This window comes from Metarhizium acridum, assembly GCF_019434415.1.
Source record: "Metarhizium acridum strain ARSEF 324 chromosome Unknown scaffold_72, whole genome shotgun sequence".
In the NCBI taxonomy this organism is placed as follows: Eukaryota; Fungi; Ascomycota; class Sordariomycetes; order Hypocreales; family Clavicipitaceae; genus Metarhizium; species Metarhizium acridum.
Genome location: NW_027094019.1, coordinates 1115614 through 1130105, shown reverse-complemented (window position 1 = coordinate 1130105; position 14492 = coordinate 1115614). Strand labels below are relative to the sequence as shown.

At 53.1% G+C, this 14492-nt stretch overlaps 5 protein-coding genes across 6 annotated transcripts; 3 read left to right on the top strand and 2 right to left on the bottom strand.

Moving 5' to 3' along the window:
- Window positions 1-527: 527 nt before the first annotated feature.
- TIF32_1 (eukaryotic translation initiation factor 3 subunit A) lies at window positions 528-6047 on the bottom strand. Of its 2 annotated transcripts, XM_007816806.2 has the most exons (3): window positions 5868-6047; window positions 5505-5768; window positions 528-5405 (listed from the first exon to the last, which is right to left on the bottom strand). In XM_007816806.2, exons 1-3 carry the CDS (start codon window positions 5868-5870, stop codon window positions 2736-2738), a joined length of 2937 nt encoding a protein of 978 aa, XP_007814997.2. In that variant the 5' UTR covers window positions 5871-6047; the 3' UTR covers window positions 528-2735. The 2 variants fall into 2 exon arrangements, with proteins under 2 accessions (XP_007814997.2, XP_065975848.1); XM_066119211.1 differs by lacking the exon at window positions 5868-6047 and having other exon boundaries at window positions 543-5405; window positions 5505-5809.
- Window positions 6048-6147: 100 nt separating this feature from the next.
- Window positions 6148-7642, top strand: HUB1_1 (ubiquitin-like modifier hub1). Its single transcript, XM_007816807.2, has 2 exons — window positions 6148-7030; window positions 7128-7642. Exon 1 carries the CDS (start codon window positions 6244-6246, stop codon window positions 6865-6867), a length of 624 nt encoding a protein of 207 aa, XP_007814998.1. The 5' UTR covers window positions 6148-6243; the 3' UTR covers window positions 6868-7030; window positions 7128-7642.
- A 1416-nt stretch (window positions 7643-9058) lies between these two features.
- Window positions 9059-9452, top strand: STE18 (Guanine nucleotide-binding protein subunit gamma; the record flags this gene model as incomplete). Its single annotated transcript, XM_007816808.1, has 2 exons — window positions 9059-9219; window positions 9332-9452. The coding sequence occupies 2 exons, from the start codon at window positions 9059-9061 to the stop codon at window positions 9450-9452; spliced, it is 282 nt and encodes a 93-aa protein (XP_007814999.1).
- A 1333-nt stretch (window positions 9453-10785) lies between these two features.
- On the top strand, window positions 10786-11404 carry J3458_007113 (uncharacterized protein; the record flags this gene model as incomplete). The annotated part of the gene is made up of 2 exons (XM_066119210.1): window positions 10786-10893; window positions 11036-11404. 2 exons carry the CDS (start codon window positions 10786-10788, stop codon window positions 11402-11404), a joined length of 477 nt encoding a protein of 158 aa, XP_065975847.1.
- Window positions 11405-12568: 1164 nt separating this feature from the next.
- Window positions 12569-13759, bottom strand: GLC7_1 (type 1 serine/threonine-protein phosphatase catalytic subunit glc7; the record flags this gene model as incomplete). The annotated part of the gene is made up of 4 exons (XM_007816810.1): window positions 12569-12664; window positions 12723-13022; window positions 13119-13520; window positions 13580-13759. 4 exons carry the CDS (start codon window positions 13757-13759, stop codon window positions 12569-12571), a joined length of 978 nt encoding a protein of 325 aa, XP_007815001.1.
- Window positions 13760-14492: the final 733 nt, after the last annotated feature.

Sequence of the window (14492 nt, the reverse complement as noted above, 5' to 3'; positions counted from 1 at the left end):
CTAAGCACGGGGGCGAACAAGCCAACAGATGATTTACTTTCTTAACTTGGTTCATCACACACTAAAGGCCAAGATGGTTCACCAGTATTTCTGCTCGAACCATATTGGCCAGACAAGTTGTTGAGGAATACTCTGTATGCGAGCAACGGTTTCGATCGGGCCCGGGGACCCGCAAGCCAACTGCATATAATAGGCGAGCATCGTGTGATTCCATTCTACAACGTACAGCGGGCATGACCAATATTCTGCCGGATCTCGAGCATCCCGACGGTCCGTTTCATTGTGCAGAGTAGGTGCCGATTTTTTCAACCATGGCAGCCTTCGTATTCGTCGTCCAACGGGTGTCAAAGGAGCAAGCGGCCAAACACTGCCGTGGCTTCTTGATATACCCTGCACGATTTGCTTCCAGCTCCATGCATGCACGGCTCGTTGCTTACAACGCTCCCTGAATGTCAATTATTCCTGCATCGACCCATGCAGAACAACGACATCTTCTCTTATTTCTTCGGCCAACTATTCCATTTAGCGTGCCAGGTACATGATATTTGCTCACTGTTCCGTTCCCATTGTGCCCAAGACATTCTCCCCCCCAGACAGAATATGGACGGTGACTCCGCTTGTGTTGCTTCTTTTTTTGGGTGTTTTCAGCAAGCTTACGCACCGGAAATGCAGGCATGTACCGAGAGACATGCGCTCCCCATGCGTTTGCCCACCGCATGTTTTTCCAGCTCCCCTTCCGGCGGCAGGAAAATGACCATTATGCGCGCTAGATGCCTCGTATTCTCGGATTGCAAGTTGCCGTTTTGGTCTTGTAATAGTTATGCGGCAAAGCATTGGGCCTTTAGAAAGTGTGAACAGCAATAGAGAGCACATACACCTGCATATCTGGGTGTTGCTGCCGTGAAGCGACAAAAGGTCTAGCCTACGTATTGCAGTTGGATGACGAGTCGATGCGCACCGGGCTGCCTCGTCAACGCATGCAAGACCAGCATCATCCTGACTCCCTTCGCGCCTTGAACCTCTCTCATCATGCAGATGAAGACACGGAGTTCCAGATTTGCAATCCATCCGGGTGCCGCTGAACACGCAGCTGCACATGCAACGGCTGGGTTACACTATTCAGCTGCGCCTGTCTACTATCGACTGACAAACATGTTGCATTACCGAATGCCTAAGATACGTAGAATCCAAGATGTCAATATATTGGCCAATTGACCAGAACCACATCCCAACAACCCCCCAACCGACACATGGGCGGTAGCGCAACATTCAAAAGCAGGGACATGAAGTCTTGCACGGACTGCTTTTCTTGTAATAATGGTAGTGAGTTTTCTTCTCTGCCGGCCCAGTTCCGGTGGCAAGGTCTTGTGGTGTTCTCGTGCATGTCTGTGCCACGCGGTCGGTGTGTAGCACTGGGCTTCAAATGGCCCATGTTGGTGTATTTGCGGTGACCACCGGGACGGGTGGCCGCTTGCGGTTGCTGCATCTACGCGGAGGCCATGGCAAGCGTTGCACGCTGTAATTCATTTCTTCTTCGGGGGCTTTGGTAGTGCGTGAGAGTAGGGGAGGTTGTGTGTTTTGTTCCAGAGAGGAGGCGCGTGCTTTTGGGACGTATGTATGGATGGGGGCACCGTTGGTGTTTTTTTTTTTTCGAGTTTGCATTGTTGGGACGTCGGTTCTTGTCACCCGCCGGGATGACCCGTCTGGCAGGTGATCGGACTGCGGGGAGCAAGGCTCGGATTGGCAGTGAATTTCAATTTCATTGTGCGCGAGAGATGGGGCACGCTGGTGACGACGGAGATGTCAGTCAACACCAAATATACCAAGCCGAGTACACTTGGAACCCAACATGACCAGTAAAGACTTCTCCAGAGTAGATCCTGATGGTATAGGGCAGTGGCTGGGAAAACAGAGAAAAAGTGACAAGTATGGAAGCAGCAAGAGGGTGCTGCTTATCGGCTATTACGTCTAGTATGGGCCGTTCGTGGACTTGCCACAACACAGGTATATCGATACAGAATATACGCGGCCTCATCTCTGCTCGTTTAGAACATTTCACGACGCTCGACGACGACTTCAGCACACCACGTAGTCATCACTGCTTTGGTCAAACCGGTTTTGAGCGGCGGTGGGCGAAAAATTCACAGACACCTCGCAAGTAATTCGGTTTGGAGTGTACCTCATTCTGAATACTGCTCGTACCCTCAAGAGAGAAGGGAGATTATACTGAGCTCTAGAGTACATTTCCTCCGCAGCCCTTTATTCTTTCCCGTCCCCCCCAAAAACGCCAATGCAAATACATACGATACGAAAAACTGCTCAGCACACAACAAGAAGTAGCCCCAACAGCAATCCCTCCTCGTTCCTCCTTCATTTTCAACTACATAGATATGGGGGTAGTCGTTTCCCTTCACATTGCATCCAATATCTGCTCAGCCCTTTGTGCCATTTCTTTTTTCAACTTCGGTCACTGTAATATATGTTGCCATCATTACGTCGTTTAAGCCTTGTTCCTCAGATGAGGAGGAACCCACTTGCCGGCAGTACGAGGAGGCAAAGACTCAGACTGAGGAGCAGGTGAAGATGTTCGGCCATTGTCGCCACGGTTTGAGCCACCACGGTCCATAGAGGGGGCAGCACCACGGGGACCGCCAAAGCCTCTTGAAGTAGCGGGCGGGGGAGTATTGTCCGATGATGAAGGGGCATCGCCCTTGGCTGCTTGACGGTCACGCCAGCTAGGCTTGTTGCCGGAGCCGGCGAGCTGCAGGCGAGGAGGCCCAGAGGGGCGGTCGTTGGAATCGGTGCGTTCCATGGCAGGTCCGGGCCGGGGATTCAGAGGTAGACGCGGCGCCAGCAGCAGCAGCGGCGGCGGCATTCTTGGATGCCTCACGCTCGCGCCAGCTGCCGGATCCAATGACAGGAGGTTTCCGGCCTTCTGGAGTCTCCGTTCGTAAGGGCGCCGCACCCGCTCCCTTTTCGGCTTTCCGGCGAGCCAAGGCTTCTTCTTCACGGCGCTGCTGAAGGGCAGCCTTCTCAAGCATCTCTTGACGCTCCTTGTCTCGCTGCTCCTTGAGCTTGGCGAGTTCGGCCTTTCTCGCCTCCTCACGCTGACGTTGCTCTTCCTTCTCGCGAGCAGCACGCTCTTCAGCCTCACGAAGCTCACGCTCTTTCTCTTCCCGCTCTCTCTTCTCCCGCAGCCTGCGGTCGCGGAACTCCTTCTTGCGAGCGGCAATCTGCTTCTCCAACTCACGCTCTGCATCTCTACGGCGCTTCTCAAACTCATCACGACGCCTCTCATGCAGAGAGCTTCTGAAATCCTCGTAGTATGAAACAAGGCGGGTAAGACGGTGCTTGAGCTCAACACTCTCCTTGTGCTTCTCCTCCGCCTCCTTGAGGGTCTTTGCCTTGACCTTTTCGTAGATTGTACGGTCGACTTCAACCTGCTTGGCATAGTCCTCACCCAGCTTCTTGACTTCTTCCTTACGGAAGGCACGCTCCAGATGATCAAACCGCTTGCCAGTAATGCGAAGTTTCTCATTGACATCGTTCTTCTCACGCTCTAGCTGAGCAAGCTTCATGGCACGAAGGCGGTTGGTGTCAAGGTTGTCAAGGTCATCAAGGTCAATGTCCAAGACCTTGTCAGACATCTTGAGCTCGGCAATCTGCTTCTTGAGTTCATCCTTACGAACTCGATCACGCTCAGCCTGGAGACGCTTAGCCTCGCGTTCCTTTTGCTCGGCAGCCAGTCTCTTGTCCTCGGCCTCTTGAAGAGCCTGCTCACGGAGACGCTTCTGTCGGGCATTTTCCTTTTCCCGACGAGCCTGGAGCTCAGATGCTTCCTCTTTGCGCTTCTGGATAGTCTCCTTGCGGGCAAGGATGTCTTGACGCTCTTGCTCAGCGCCAGCCTTGGCTCGCTGCAGAGCAGCTTGTCTAGCAGCTGCCCGTTCCTTATTGAAGTTGGGGTCAATGTAATGGCAGGTAGTGTACAGCGATCGAGCAAGGCGAGTCAATTGTGAGCGGACAATGTCAGAGGGAGTGCTCTGCAGACGCTGGACGGTACCAGTCTCAGACTCGGCGGATCCAGCGGATCCAGCCTTGGCAGAAGAGAAGACATCGTTGTCAAAGCTGAGAACGCCAGTTGCATGGTCCATACGGATGGCAAGATCGCCCTTCTTGTTGCCATTCATAATGAACTTTTCAATAGTGCCACGGGTAACCTGGTAAGGCTCCGGAAACTGAGCAAGGGTCTCAACAAAGGACAGATCAACCGTTTCGTAGACCTGAGACAGCTGCTGGAAAAGTCGTGTAAGAATGACCTGTTGAAGAGGGACGATATATCGCTCCATCTCAGCATCTTCACCAATCTTTGTCAAGATGGGGGAGATCTTCTGGCAGATTGACAGAGGGTGGAAGTCAACCTCCAGAATGTTGAAGAGATCCCGGATCTCAGGGCGAGCACGCTGAAGTAGGGACTTGGACAGAGCATCACGGAAGAGTCTGTTACGAGTAGGAGCTTGGGTCATACCCAGCAAGTGAGTAAGGCGGGAGTTCTTGTTCTTTCTGGCCTCGTCAAAGTCGACCATAGCACCGCGAGATCGAGAGGTGCTGATGACCGGAATAGCTAGGGCAGATAGAAGGACAAAAGAAGCAGCCTTTTGAAGATCGGCATCGGAAGCAGGAGGGTTGTCAGCCTTCTTGCCCTGTCCGCTGGCAACCAGGACGGAAGACTGCCGGAGCAGAGTGTAGTATCTGGACCAGGCAGCAGCGTGGAACAGGTAGTTTTCGCCGACCAAGAAGATTCTAGTAAGCTTCTCGTAGTAGTTGGCCATCATGACATTCTTGGGAGGGCGCTTGGACAGGCTTAGAAGGGTATGAATGTCTTCGACGCTGCGGAAGGCCTCCTGCCAGAGCTCGAGCTCAACGGCGACGTTGAGCTGCTGGAAACGAGTTTCGAGATGACGCTGAAGAGTATCGGGGTCGCTGAGGTTGATGGCGTGCATCTGCGAGGAGTACTTGGCGGCAGTCTGAACATGGTTTCGCAGAAGCTCGCAAAGACGTCGGAACTCGGTCTTTCGGGTATACTTGAGGCAGAAATCGAAAGCCTGCATAGCAGTGCTCTGGTAAAGAACTTCGAGACGAGCATTGTTGCGGAGGATATCGAGAACGGTTCGGTATGCTTCCCACAGGAATTTGAGCCAAGGGGTGACGATGGCACGGTCAGTGCGGTCGCGGGACTGTTCTCCAGAGACAGTAGCAAGGAGGATGGACTCCGGAGTCTCGGTGGCTTCCAAATCGTCGACATTCGTAGTAGCAGTAGCATCGATGCTAGACTGAACTTCGTCGGCCTTTTGCTGGGCAGCGGTGACCTTTTCAACGGCCAACTCGATGAATTTCTTCAAGACAAGCTATCGAGGTGTTACTAAATTGGTACTCTGGTTTTACCGCTTCTCTTTTTTTCCCTCTTGCAACGTCGTTTCGGGAGGGCGAAGGGGAAGGGAACCAACCTCAATAGTGCCAATATTGGTGTTCTGAGAAATATTCTTATACTGGTAGAGGGCGTCCTTGGCCAGTTTGCCCTTCTTCTGTTCGACGGACAGCTCCACCAACAGGAGCATCACAGGCTCCAACGAGGCGATGGGAACATTTCGGGAACGCTTGCTGGTGACGTGTTCGTGAAGCAGGTTCAGGGCCGCGGGGGCCTGGTTGACGCCGATGAGCTCGTGAGCACGCTTCAGCACATTCTCGGGTTTTTGGTGCGGCGGAGGCGGCTATATTTGGCCACGTTGGTTAGCGACGATGACGGCAACATAAGAACATCAAAGCCAGGGAGGGGGAGATTGTTCGTCTTTGCTTCGATGACGACGTACCATGCTGGGCAACCTCCTCTGTGGGTTGGCTTTCTAAGGCGAGGAGATGTGAGGGCTATGCGTAGCCGTCGCAAGCCTGAGTGCGAATAATGGGGCACTTAGGGACTCGTGGTGTTGATGCGAGGCACGGCAAAGAGGAATTTTCAATTTTCGTGTGTGGACGCTTATCCGAGCGCTGAGGGGCTGCACTGATTGTGTGAGTCACGTGACAAAAGGGGGTGACTGCCTCGGGACTCTTTGGGCCCCACCCATTGAACGAAGCTTTGAGCCTTAAGGTTGAAATTGGACTCGTCAATTTGTCCTTGCGAACCATAACCGAGAAACCTTGAGACAACCGAAAAAAGCCTTACATCGGCTAAGGTGGCCTTGCATCATCATGGCCGACGACACGCCAAGACGATCTCGTTCTCAGTCACCAGCGCGCCGAGGACCACGGCCCAAACGTGGCGGGTTTAGATGGAAGGACAATATCCGACGAAATGATGATCGAGATGATGGACATCGTCGAGACTTCCGCGACCGCTCTAGAGACAGGGACAGAGGGCGAGGTTACCGAGACAGAGATCGTGACCGGGACCACGACAGAAATAGGGACAGGCCTGGGGATAGAGACCGGAATCGCGACGGCAATCGCGACAGCAACCACAGAGGACCAGGCCGCTTACGGTCACCACGTCGAAACGACCGAGACTCTCGCGACAAAGCGGATGGCAGGAAAGAGAAGATCAGCAAACCTACACCGGCTCCGACAACCGGAGGCGAGGAAATGATCATTGTTCATGTTAATGACCGCTTGGGAAGCAAGTCTGCTGTCCCATGCCTACCCTCTGATACGGTTGGTCAGTTCAAGATCATGGTGGCAGCTCGAATTGGGCGTGAGCCCAGTCAAATTATGCTACGGAGACAGGGAGAACGGCCATTCAAAGATCACATTACGTTGGAAGACTATGGAATTTCGAACGGCGTTCAACTGGACCTAGAGATTGACACGGGCGATTGAAGAGAGTACAGCTCGCCGACTCATGCAAAAGCCGAACCACGGCACCGTTTTTATGTGCACCAACTCAAACACTCGAATATTGGCATGCTGGAAACACTCCACAATCGTGCCGTTCTGGAAAGGGAGAGCGTCAGTGCTGAACAGTTCGTTGCAGGCGTGGTATGTAAGTATAGCATGAGGTGTGCGTAGCTATTTCGTCCGCGTAGAATTGCGGTCTGCGGTCTTGCGGTACAACGATGAAGCTGACCAACTCGAAAAAGGAGGAAGATCCAAGCTTGCAATTAGGCACCACGATCACCGGCTGCCATTAGCCTTTACATCTGCCGGTTCTTTCCTCCCAGCTGGATCAAAGGAAACATAAGGCACTAGATAAAGATAGGCCGAGACATACGGCGTAGAAATGCATGCATCTTACCTGACACATCGCCGCATTCCAACGCATAAAATGTCGTATCTACTCCATACTTTTTGCATGAAACTCGAGTTCTACGAAAGGTACTCCGTAGATGCAATGTAAAACGATCTTCTTGGCCTCGTTCTTATTACAGTGAATTTCATGGCGTGATGCTGCCGAACTCTTATTGCCCCATTTCTGGGGTCACGACTGCCCACCCCCAAGGCTAGCAAGGCAAGGCGGAGGGTAGCAGCACGGAGCACAGAGCAAAGCGATAGAATCCTCAGCACTCAGCTTGATAGGTCCACGAAGCATTGAAGGCGGCAACAACCGCATACGTTTCAAGAAGATTGGCGATGGGCAGTCTTCTGTACAATCGTGACGGAAAAGGGGAGTCTGCGACGCAGCCTCTTGCCCCGCGAGAAGAGACTGGAGTCGTCAGAATCAAATTTCCCTTCCAGACGAAATGGCGGGGCAAATTGAAAAGAGCGGCGACGACGCTAAACCACGAGCGGGTGGTCTGTAGCCAGTGGGCCAATGAGAATGAGGCAAAGCAGCCAACTGTTCCCCTTGCCTGGTGTCCATGAGACGGCGCACGACAGAATGCTGAGTATGATGGGCTCCACCCACGCGCCCGGCGCATCCAGGGCACCTGCAGAATGAAGGAGCGAACGAGCTTGAGCTCCTCCTGCCATTCAAGCTCTCCATTGGTCCATTCGTTCCATTTGGTGGGAGCCAAGAGGTCAAGAGGCACAGAGGGCCGACAGCAAACAGATGACAGCTGGAGACGAAGAGCGGTGGGCATGCTAATTTGCCCGGCGCGCTGCTGCCCAGATGCCAGTTGGTCCGGTCCCAGTGCGGCCTGGCTATTTCTGCCCACTTGAAGCACAAGAGACTAGTTGACCAGTCCACTGGCTGCCCACAAGCGACGTGCTGCCCACTGCCCACTGCCCACTGCCCTGCACTCACTCACTCCCGCCCAGGTGCCAGTTTCTGCTTCATGTCAAGTCCCGCCTGGTCGTATCTTCTTCTCCTCCTCCTCCCCCATTCCCTTCGTCTCCTCTCCGCGCCTCTGTCAGTTTATTGCTCGCGATCCGCCAGGGCCTGGTCGATCGGTAAGTGGCCTATTTCCATTCATTCGCATTGCAATTGCACAGCTTTGAGCGCCCTTTCCCTTCGCATTCGACGGGCAAATGTGTTTTTTCCCTAGCAACTTTCCGCGGACGAATAAGGGGGGCCGGAAACTAGGCTTGGGCAATTTGAGCTCCGATTCTGTTCTGCTCGCCAACTTGGGGGAATCAGACAACAGCAATATTATCACCGATCCACGATTTCTTGTCCTTGCATCCTAGCACCACTTGCACGACACAGTACTACCCAGCCAACGTTGTCGCTGCGACTTGTCGCCGTCGAGTGCGGCACATGTCGGCTGTTTTTGCCTTGGCCATTGCTTGCAGCCGTGTGTCTTCGTTCAGTCGTTCAGCGCCGTCTTGTCACCAACCAAGCCCCAGCCTCAATCCATAACCGACAATTCGAGCCTCTGAGGAAGAATAGTACTTTTGGTGGCCGACTGACCGCTCTACGATACGTCTCACTAACGCCTGGTTGCATCAAATTTAGTTTTATCCGCGACTCGGTCGATATCTTCGCGCTTGGCTTGTTTTGTCTGCCGCGTCCGCCGCCTGCCTGATTTGCGTCCTCAAGACTGCGCAGCCTCCCTCCTCCTCGGCACCTCGTGTCTAATTGACATTCTACTTGAATTTAATTTTGCGTCGTGCTTTTCTTCCCGCCATCAAGATGCCTCAGTACACCTCGCGAGATGTCGGCGACCCGTCGCAGATCAAGAAGACGAAACAGTCCATGGCAGACCTAAAACTGAGACGGTTAACAGAGCTCAACAACCGCCTGCGAGAGGACTTGGAGCGCGAGCGTATTCCGGTCAGCACAGCTGCCAAGAGGTGAGAAACTACTCTGATGAACAAGGCGACCAATACATGCAGGTGACTTGCCTGCATGACCACACTCTTGGGATGGCAATAGAAACTGACACTACCTGCGTTCGTCAAACAGCATCATTGCTTACTGCAATGGAACAAGGGATTACATGGTCCCATCCGTATGGGGTTCGGTTCCTAAGGGCGAGGACCCCTATGCACCGCAACAATCTGGCGGCTGCTGTGTCGTCATGTAAACCAGTGTTCCTCGTCGATTTTATCGCGGTAGAGGAAAAAAAGTTACCAGCCAACGACCTCCTACGATGGGTATTTGTTCTTGTTTATTTATCAATGGCTGGGAGGTGCGGCATGCACCGGCGCCGGCCGCAGCAGCGATCAGTCCCCTAACGTGTTCTATATCTTAATCCGGAACGGTGCGCTTGGAGGTGAAGGGCGAGGAGAAATTTGGGACGGTTGGGTGGGAAAGACGGATACGGCGTACCAAGTTACACAATTTTCACACAAACATACTCGTCATGATCCTTGGCTGGGTCCATGGATAGAGAGCCCTCTCGAAGCTTTTGTGCCGAGTTAGCACAGAGGCAGCATACCCCTTGAGCGGCAAATGAAGAGCAAAACAATCAAGCAAAAAGAGAAGCAAGGCGACGCGTCTGGAAATATGGCCACCGGCGAAGCATATACTTGGAATTCTGTTTATTCCATTGACCCATTGACTGCGCACAAATATGAAAGACCCCTAGGAAGACAGGAAGCGAACCATTTCGTGGCCTTGTCTCATCCGTGCGCGGAGGTACAGACGCAGCCATATGAGGGCAAGAAGAGGCAAACATCGGCCTGGGAGTACCGGCTCTTCAGCATGTATTAATTCCCTTCTTTTTTTTTCTTACTGGTCTTTTTTTTCTTTGTGTCCGTTATGTCTGCGTATCTATTCATGTTTGGTACACAATCAAGTTCATTAAATGTTCAAGTGCAAGTGAACATGATGAAGATTCATTGAACCTGGTTTTGCCTCTATTTGTTTGTTGTGAAAACACATGTGTCCCGCATGCTCCCAAGTCCCAATACGCCACATATGAATCGAAACAATTCTTTACAAAGCGACGTGCAGCGTGTTATCTTTGCCAGTCTGTTCTTTGCTTCAAAACTCAGCAGCCAGGTTCTAAGACCAGGCCACCGGGAACCGTTCTCCGGATAGCTGGCATATGCTTCGTCGTAGCACCAAATTCATGTCCGATCCAAGCCACAAAGCAGAACCTCTGCAATAGGCCGACGAGTCTTCGGTATCGACCTCTGGTCGTGCTGCCTGTATAACGACGACGACATGCGTGGAAATAGTGGAGCGCCCAGTTCAAAGTGGGTTCAAAGTTAATCTGGATACGCAGCAGCGCCCGCAGATGATGGTCGATATAACTTACACCTGGTTCACATCCGTCACTGAATCACTCGAATTCGCCGCCCTCGCACGCCAGGATCTTTCTAGTGATCCAGGCTAGCGCAGCATCGGGCAGCACATACTCAGCACCAGAGCAGTCCATTCCCGACACACAAGCCAGAAAAAGAAAAGAAAAAATGGCCGAGCCGACCAGCGCGCCTGCATGCGCAGACTACGAAACCCGGTTCCCGCGAGTGACTATCCAGTTCTGCACGCAATGCAAGTGGATGCTCAGGGCGGCGTACGTACGTACTTTGTTCCCCCCCTCGCGTTGTACACGCGCCCCCCGCTCTACGTCTCTTCACCGGTCCTCGGCACGCCTCGCACGTTGAAACGCGAGACTCGGTCTTGCGTAGGAGGAGCAAGAGACTGATTTTGCAAGACCAGTTCGCGCAAGAACTCCTGTCCACGTTCTCCACATCCCTGGGGGAGGTCTCGCTGCAGCCCTCGACGGGGGGCGCCTTCGTCGTGACCATCCACCACCAGCCGCAGGACCAGGCGGCCCGGGCCGTGAGCACCGTGCTCTGGGACAGGAAGGCGGACGGCGGGTTCCCCGAGACCAAGGAATTCAAGCGGCGAGTGAGGGATGTCATCGAGCCGGGGCGGGACTTGGGACACGTCGACCGGCATCACTCTGCTCACTCTGCGGGCAGGACGGCCGGCGAATCTCTTGACGGGGCGGGTGGCGGCGCTGCTGCTGCCGCTGCCGCTGCAGGGGGCGCTATGACGGACACGCCTTGTGAGGATTGCAAGTAGGCCGCGGGGATGGCTTCGTGGAACGGCTTTCCAACGCCGTTGTCGTGTCCTATTCTTGCGCCTATAAATCAAGCCGACGACGAAGAGTGCGCGGTGATGTGGACATTGGATAAGGCCCAAGGGCAATCAATGGGTTGGTGTGACTCGAGTCGGGGTGTCTCGTCAAGCTCTTCCGCGGCTTGACAGCCGCTAGACATCATACCATGGAGGGCATCTTTGAAAATGGCAACCTTGACTAAAAGTCGACTTGGTCTATTGTGCACCCAGCTTGACTGCCTGGGTACCTAGCATAGAGGACTCCGTTAGGAACCCATCCGGGATTTCAACAATATTATGGCCAACACCGAACTGGCTAGCCGAGCCACGGACAAATAGCGAATGCACCGAGTATTGTATGCTTTAGTCATACTTGACCTTTTTGCCACCCTCTCCTACCTGTATTATGTGGGTGAGTCATAATACCGTGATGCGTCGGCATTCCGAGGCAAGCTGTGTAGCAATACCGACGGAACTAGGGTTCGGCACTCGGCGATGGACTGTCCCCATGTCCGAAAACAAACTCACGTCACATTTGGACACGACGTCGTGTATGTCAAATTTGTATATTGTATAATGAGCTAGAAGAAACAGCCATTCGTCGTGATCAAGTTCGCATTGAGCATTAGAGACGATTCGGGCTGCCCGATAGATTTTTCGTTCTGCCATTCCGCCGAACCCCCCGGCAGGCGTCCTCCCAACGTATACACAAGGCCAAAAGAGAAAAAAAAAAAATACACATATAAGCCAGGAGAACACTTCCACAGAAAGGGTGCGGCAAATAGTTTTCCGTACAACCCGAGGCAACCAACCCAGCATGCTCGCGGCCGCGAACACCAGCGACGGCGCGAGTCGCAAATTACGAGCTGCACGTGCAACACGCATTCACGTGGAGAGATGTAGAGATCGAGATTCGACAGAGAGAGAGAGAGCGTTGGGGGTCAAAAACAAGTCGGATGCGGTGAGACAAAAATCGGGGCTTTGTAGTGGCGCGTCGGCGGATGTTGGAACAAATCGGTGTCGTGGACAAGTCATCCGTCGATGTAGGTGGTACAATTCAAGTCTTAGCGTCGTCCGAACCTAGAAAAGAGCAATCATGTTCGTATAAACTCGTTCATTTCTTTTGTTTCACTGTTTGGACTTGTATTTGGGAGTGACTGGTTTGCTTCCGCTCCCAAGACCACCGTAAACGTACTTTTGTTTCTTCTCAGCTGGCTTGAGGATCTACAATCGTTTGGTTAGTGTGTCGCGGTTGCAACCCAAGCAAAGGCATAGGACTAACCTGGAACGAGCAGAGCAAACTCTCGTCGACGCTCATCATGGCTCCGGCGTTATCAAACTCTCCGCAGTAGTTGGGCGCACTGAACAAAGTTACCAGCTGGCGCTTGGAGAAGAACTCGTAGCCGTCTTCGACAACCTGGTGAGCACGACAAATCAGGTCCATGTCGTGCTTTTGCAGGAACCGAGACACAACATCAGGCCCAAAGGTGAAGGAAACACCTCGGTCGTTCTCACTCCAGCCAGTAATGTCCTTGTCAGGATCCGACCAGAGCAGATCGCAAAGTAAACCACAGTCGGGAATCTAGATAAGTTAGCACCATGTCCAGACTAATAATACCCCAGAGATAATGGCTGGTTGCTGGGTACAAGGAGGAATGGGGATAGGGCAATGGCGTACATCCGTTGGCCGCATGACACGTCGAATCTGCTCCATTGAGTTCAGGTCGGGGCTGAGACCGCCGTGCATGGTGAAAATCTTCTCATCAATAATAGCGGCAATGGGAAGGCAGTTGAAACAATCGGTGAAAGTTTTCCACAACTTGATATTGTAGCGGCGCTTGCACTCATCGTAGAAACCGTAGATGCGGTTGATGGAGGCACACTCGTGGTTACCTCGCAAGATGAAAAAGTTCTCGGGGTACTTGATTTTGTAGGCGAGCAAAAGGCAGATTGTCTCGAGGGACTGCTTGCCTCTGTCTACGTAGTCACCCAAGAAGAGGTAATTGGCCTCGGGAGGAAAACCACCGTACTCAAAGAGCCGGAGCAAGTCATAGTATTGACCATGAATATCGCCACAAATCTGCCAGTGTCAGTCAGTAATCACATAGGGGTACAACGGTCAATGCCAGGCAAAAATACCTTGATGGGGGCCTCCAGCTCAAGCAGGATGGGCTGGGAGATGAAGATCTCGCGGGCTTTGGTACACAGGTATCGAATCTCGGCTTCGAGCAGCTGGACCTGCTTTCCGGGGCGGCTGCCACGCACCTCGAGCAGGCGGTCAATTATAGAATCGAGGTCGACCTCGTGTTGGTCAGCCATAATAGAGAGATCCCTTTGGCGAGGGATTGCCCGCGGGTACCGGAGAGGTGGGCGGCGTTGGCGCGTGAAAAACGAATCACTAGATGCAAGACGATGCGCAGGAGGTGGAGGCTGCGGGGGGAACGTGCGATGAAAGCTGATGGAGTGCTGATATTACGATGCACTTCAAAATCTGGACGACGTCGGCAGTTAGTAAACCAGCAATCAGGTAGCGGCACGCGTGTCAAGAGTCATGACGGCGGCAGAGAGTCGAAGCTCTCAGAAAGACGGCAATGAGGGAGGGGGGGGGATTGAGTGCATGATATTTCAGTCGCAAATTTCTCAGGTACGTGATAGATCAGAGCACATCCAAAGTGGAGGAGAGATTACCCACGGATGCCGTAGTCGGACGGCGAATGGTGGGAGGGGACCAGAGACGCCAACAAGAAACAAGAAAAAAAAAACAGCAGCAAGGAACGACTTACGGAGAAGTGATCACAGCTCGGGGTAGAGGAGCCTGGTAGGCGGCGGAGCGAGCGGAATGGATATATCTCAGATGGAAAAAAATGTATGTAGCTAATGGCACGCAGTCGATGAGATCAATCTCAGTACGGGCAAACAGACACGGTCGCCAAGGTCTGTATCGTCGTCGAGGGGTGTTGCCTTGAAGGGCGGTCGTCGGCAAGAATAGCTTCAGGAGATGGGCTGAAGCAGTCGTCGTCGGTTGGAGAAACAGGGGCCAAAAGGCGCGATG

What these genes read in the sequence shown, in the direction of transcription:
- TIF32_1 (XM_007816806.2), bottom strand. An exon ending in CCAATATTGGCACTATTGAG is followed by an intron (nt 5,406 to 5,504) that starts GTTGGTTCCCTT and finishes ACACCTCGATAG; the next exon opens with CTTGTCTTGAAGAAATTCAT.
- HUB1_1 (XM_007816807.2), top strand. Translation starts at nt 6,244, where the DNA reads ATGGCCGACGACACGCCAAGACGATCTCGTTCTCAGTCACCAGCGCGC.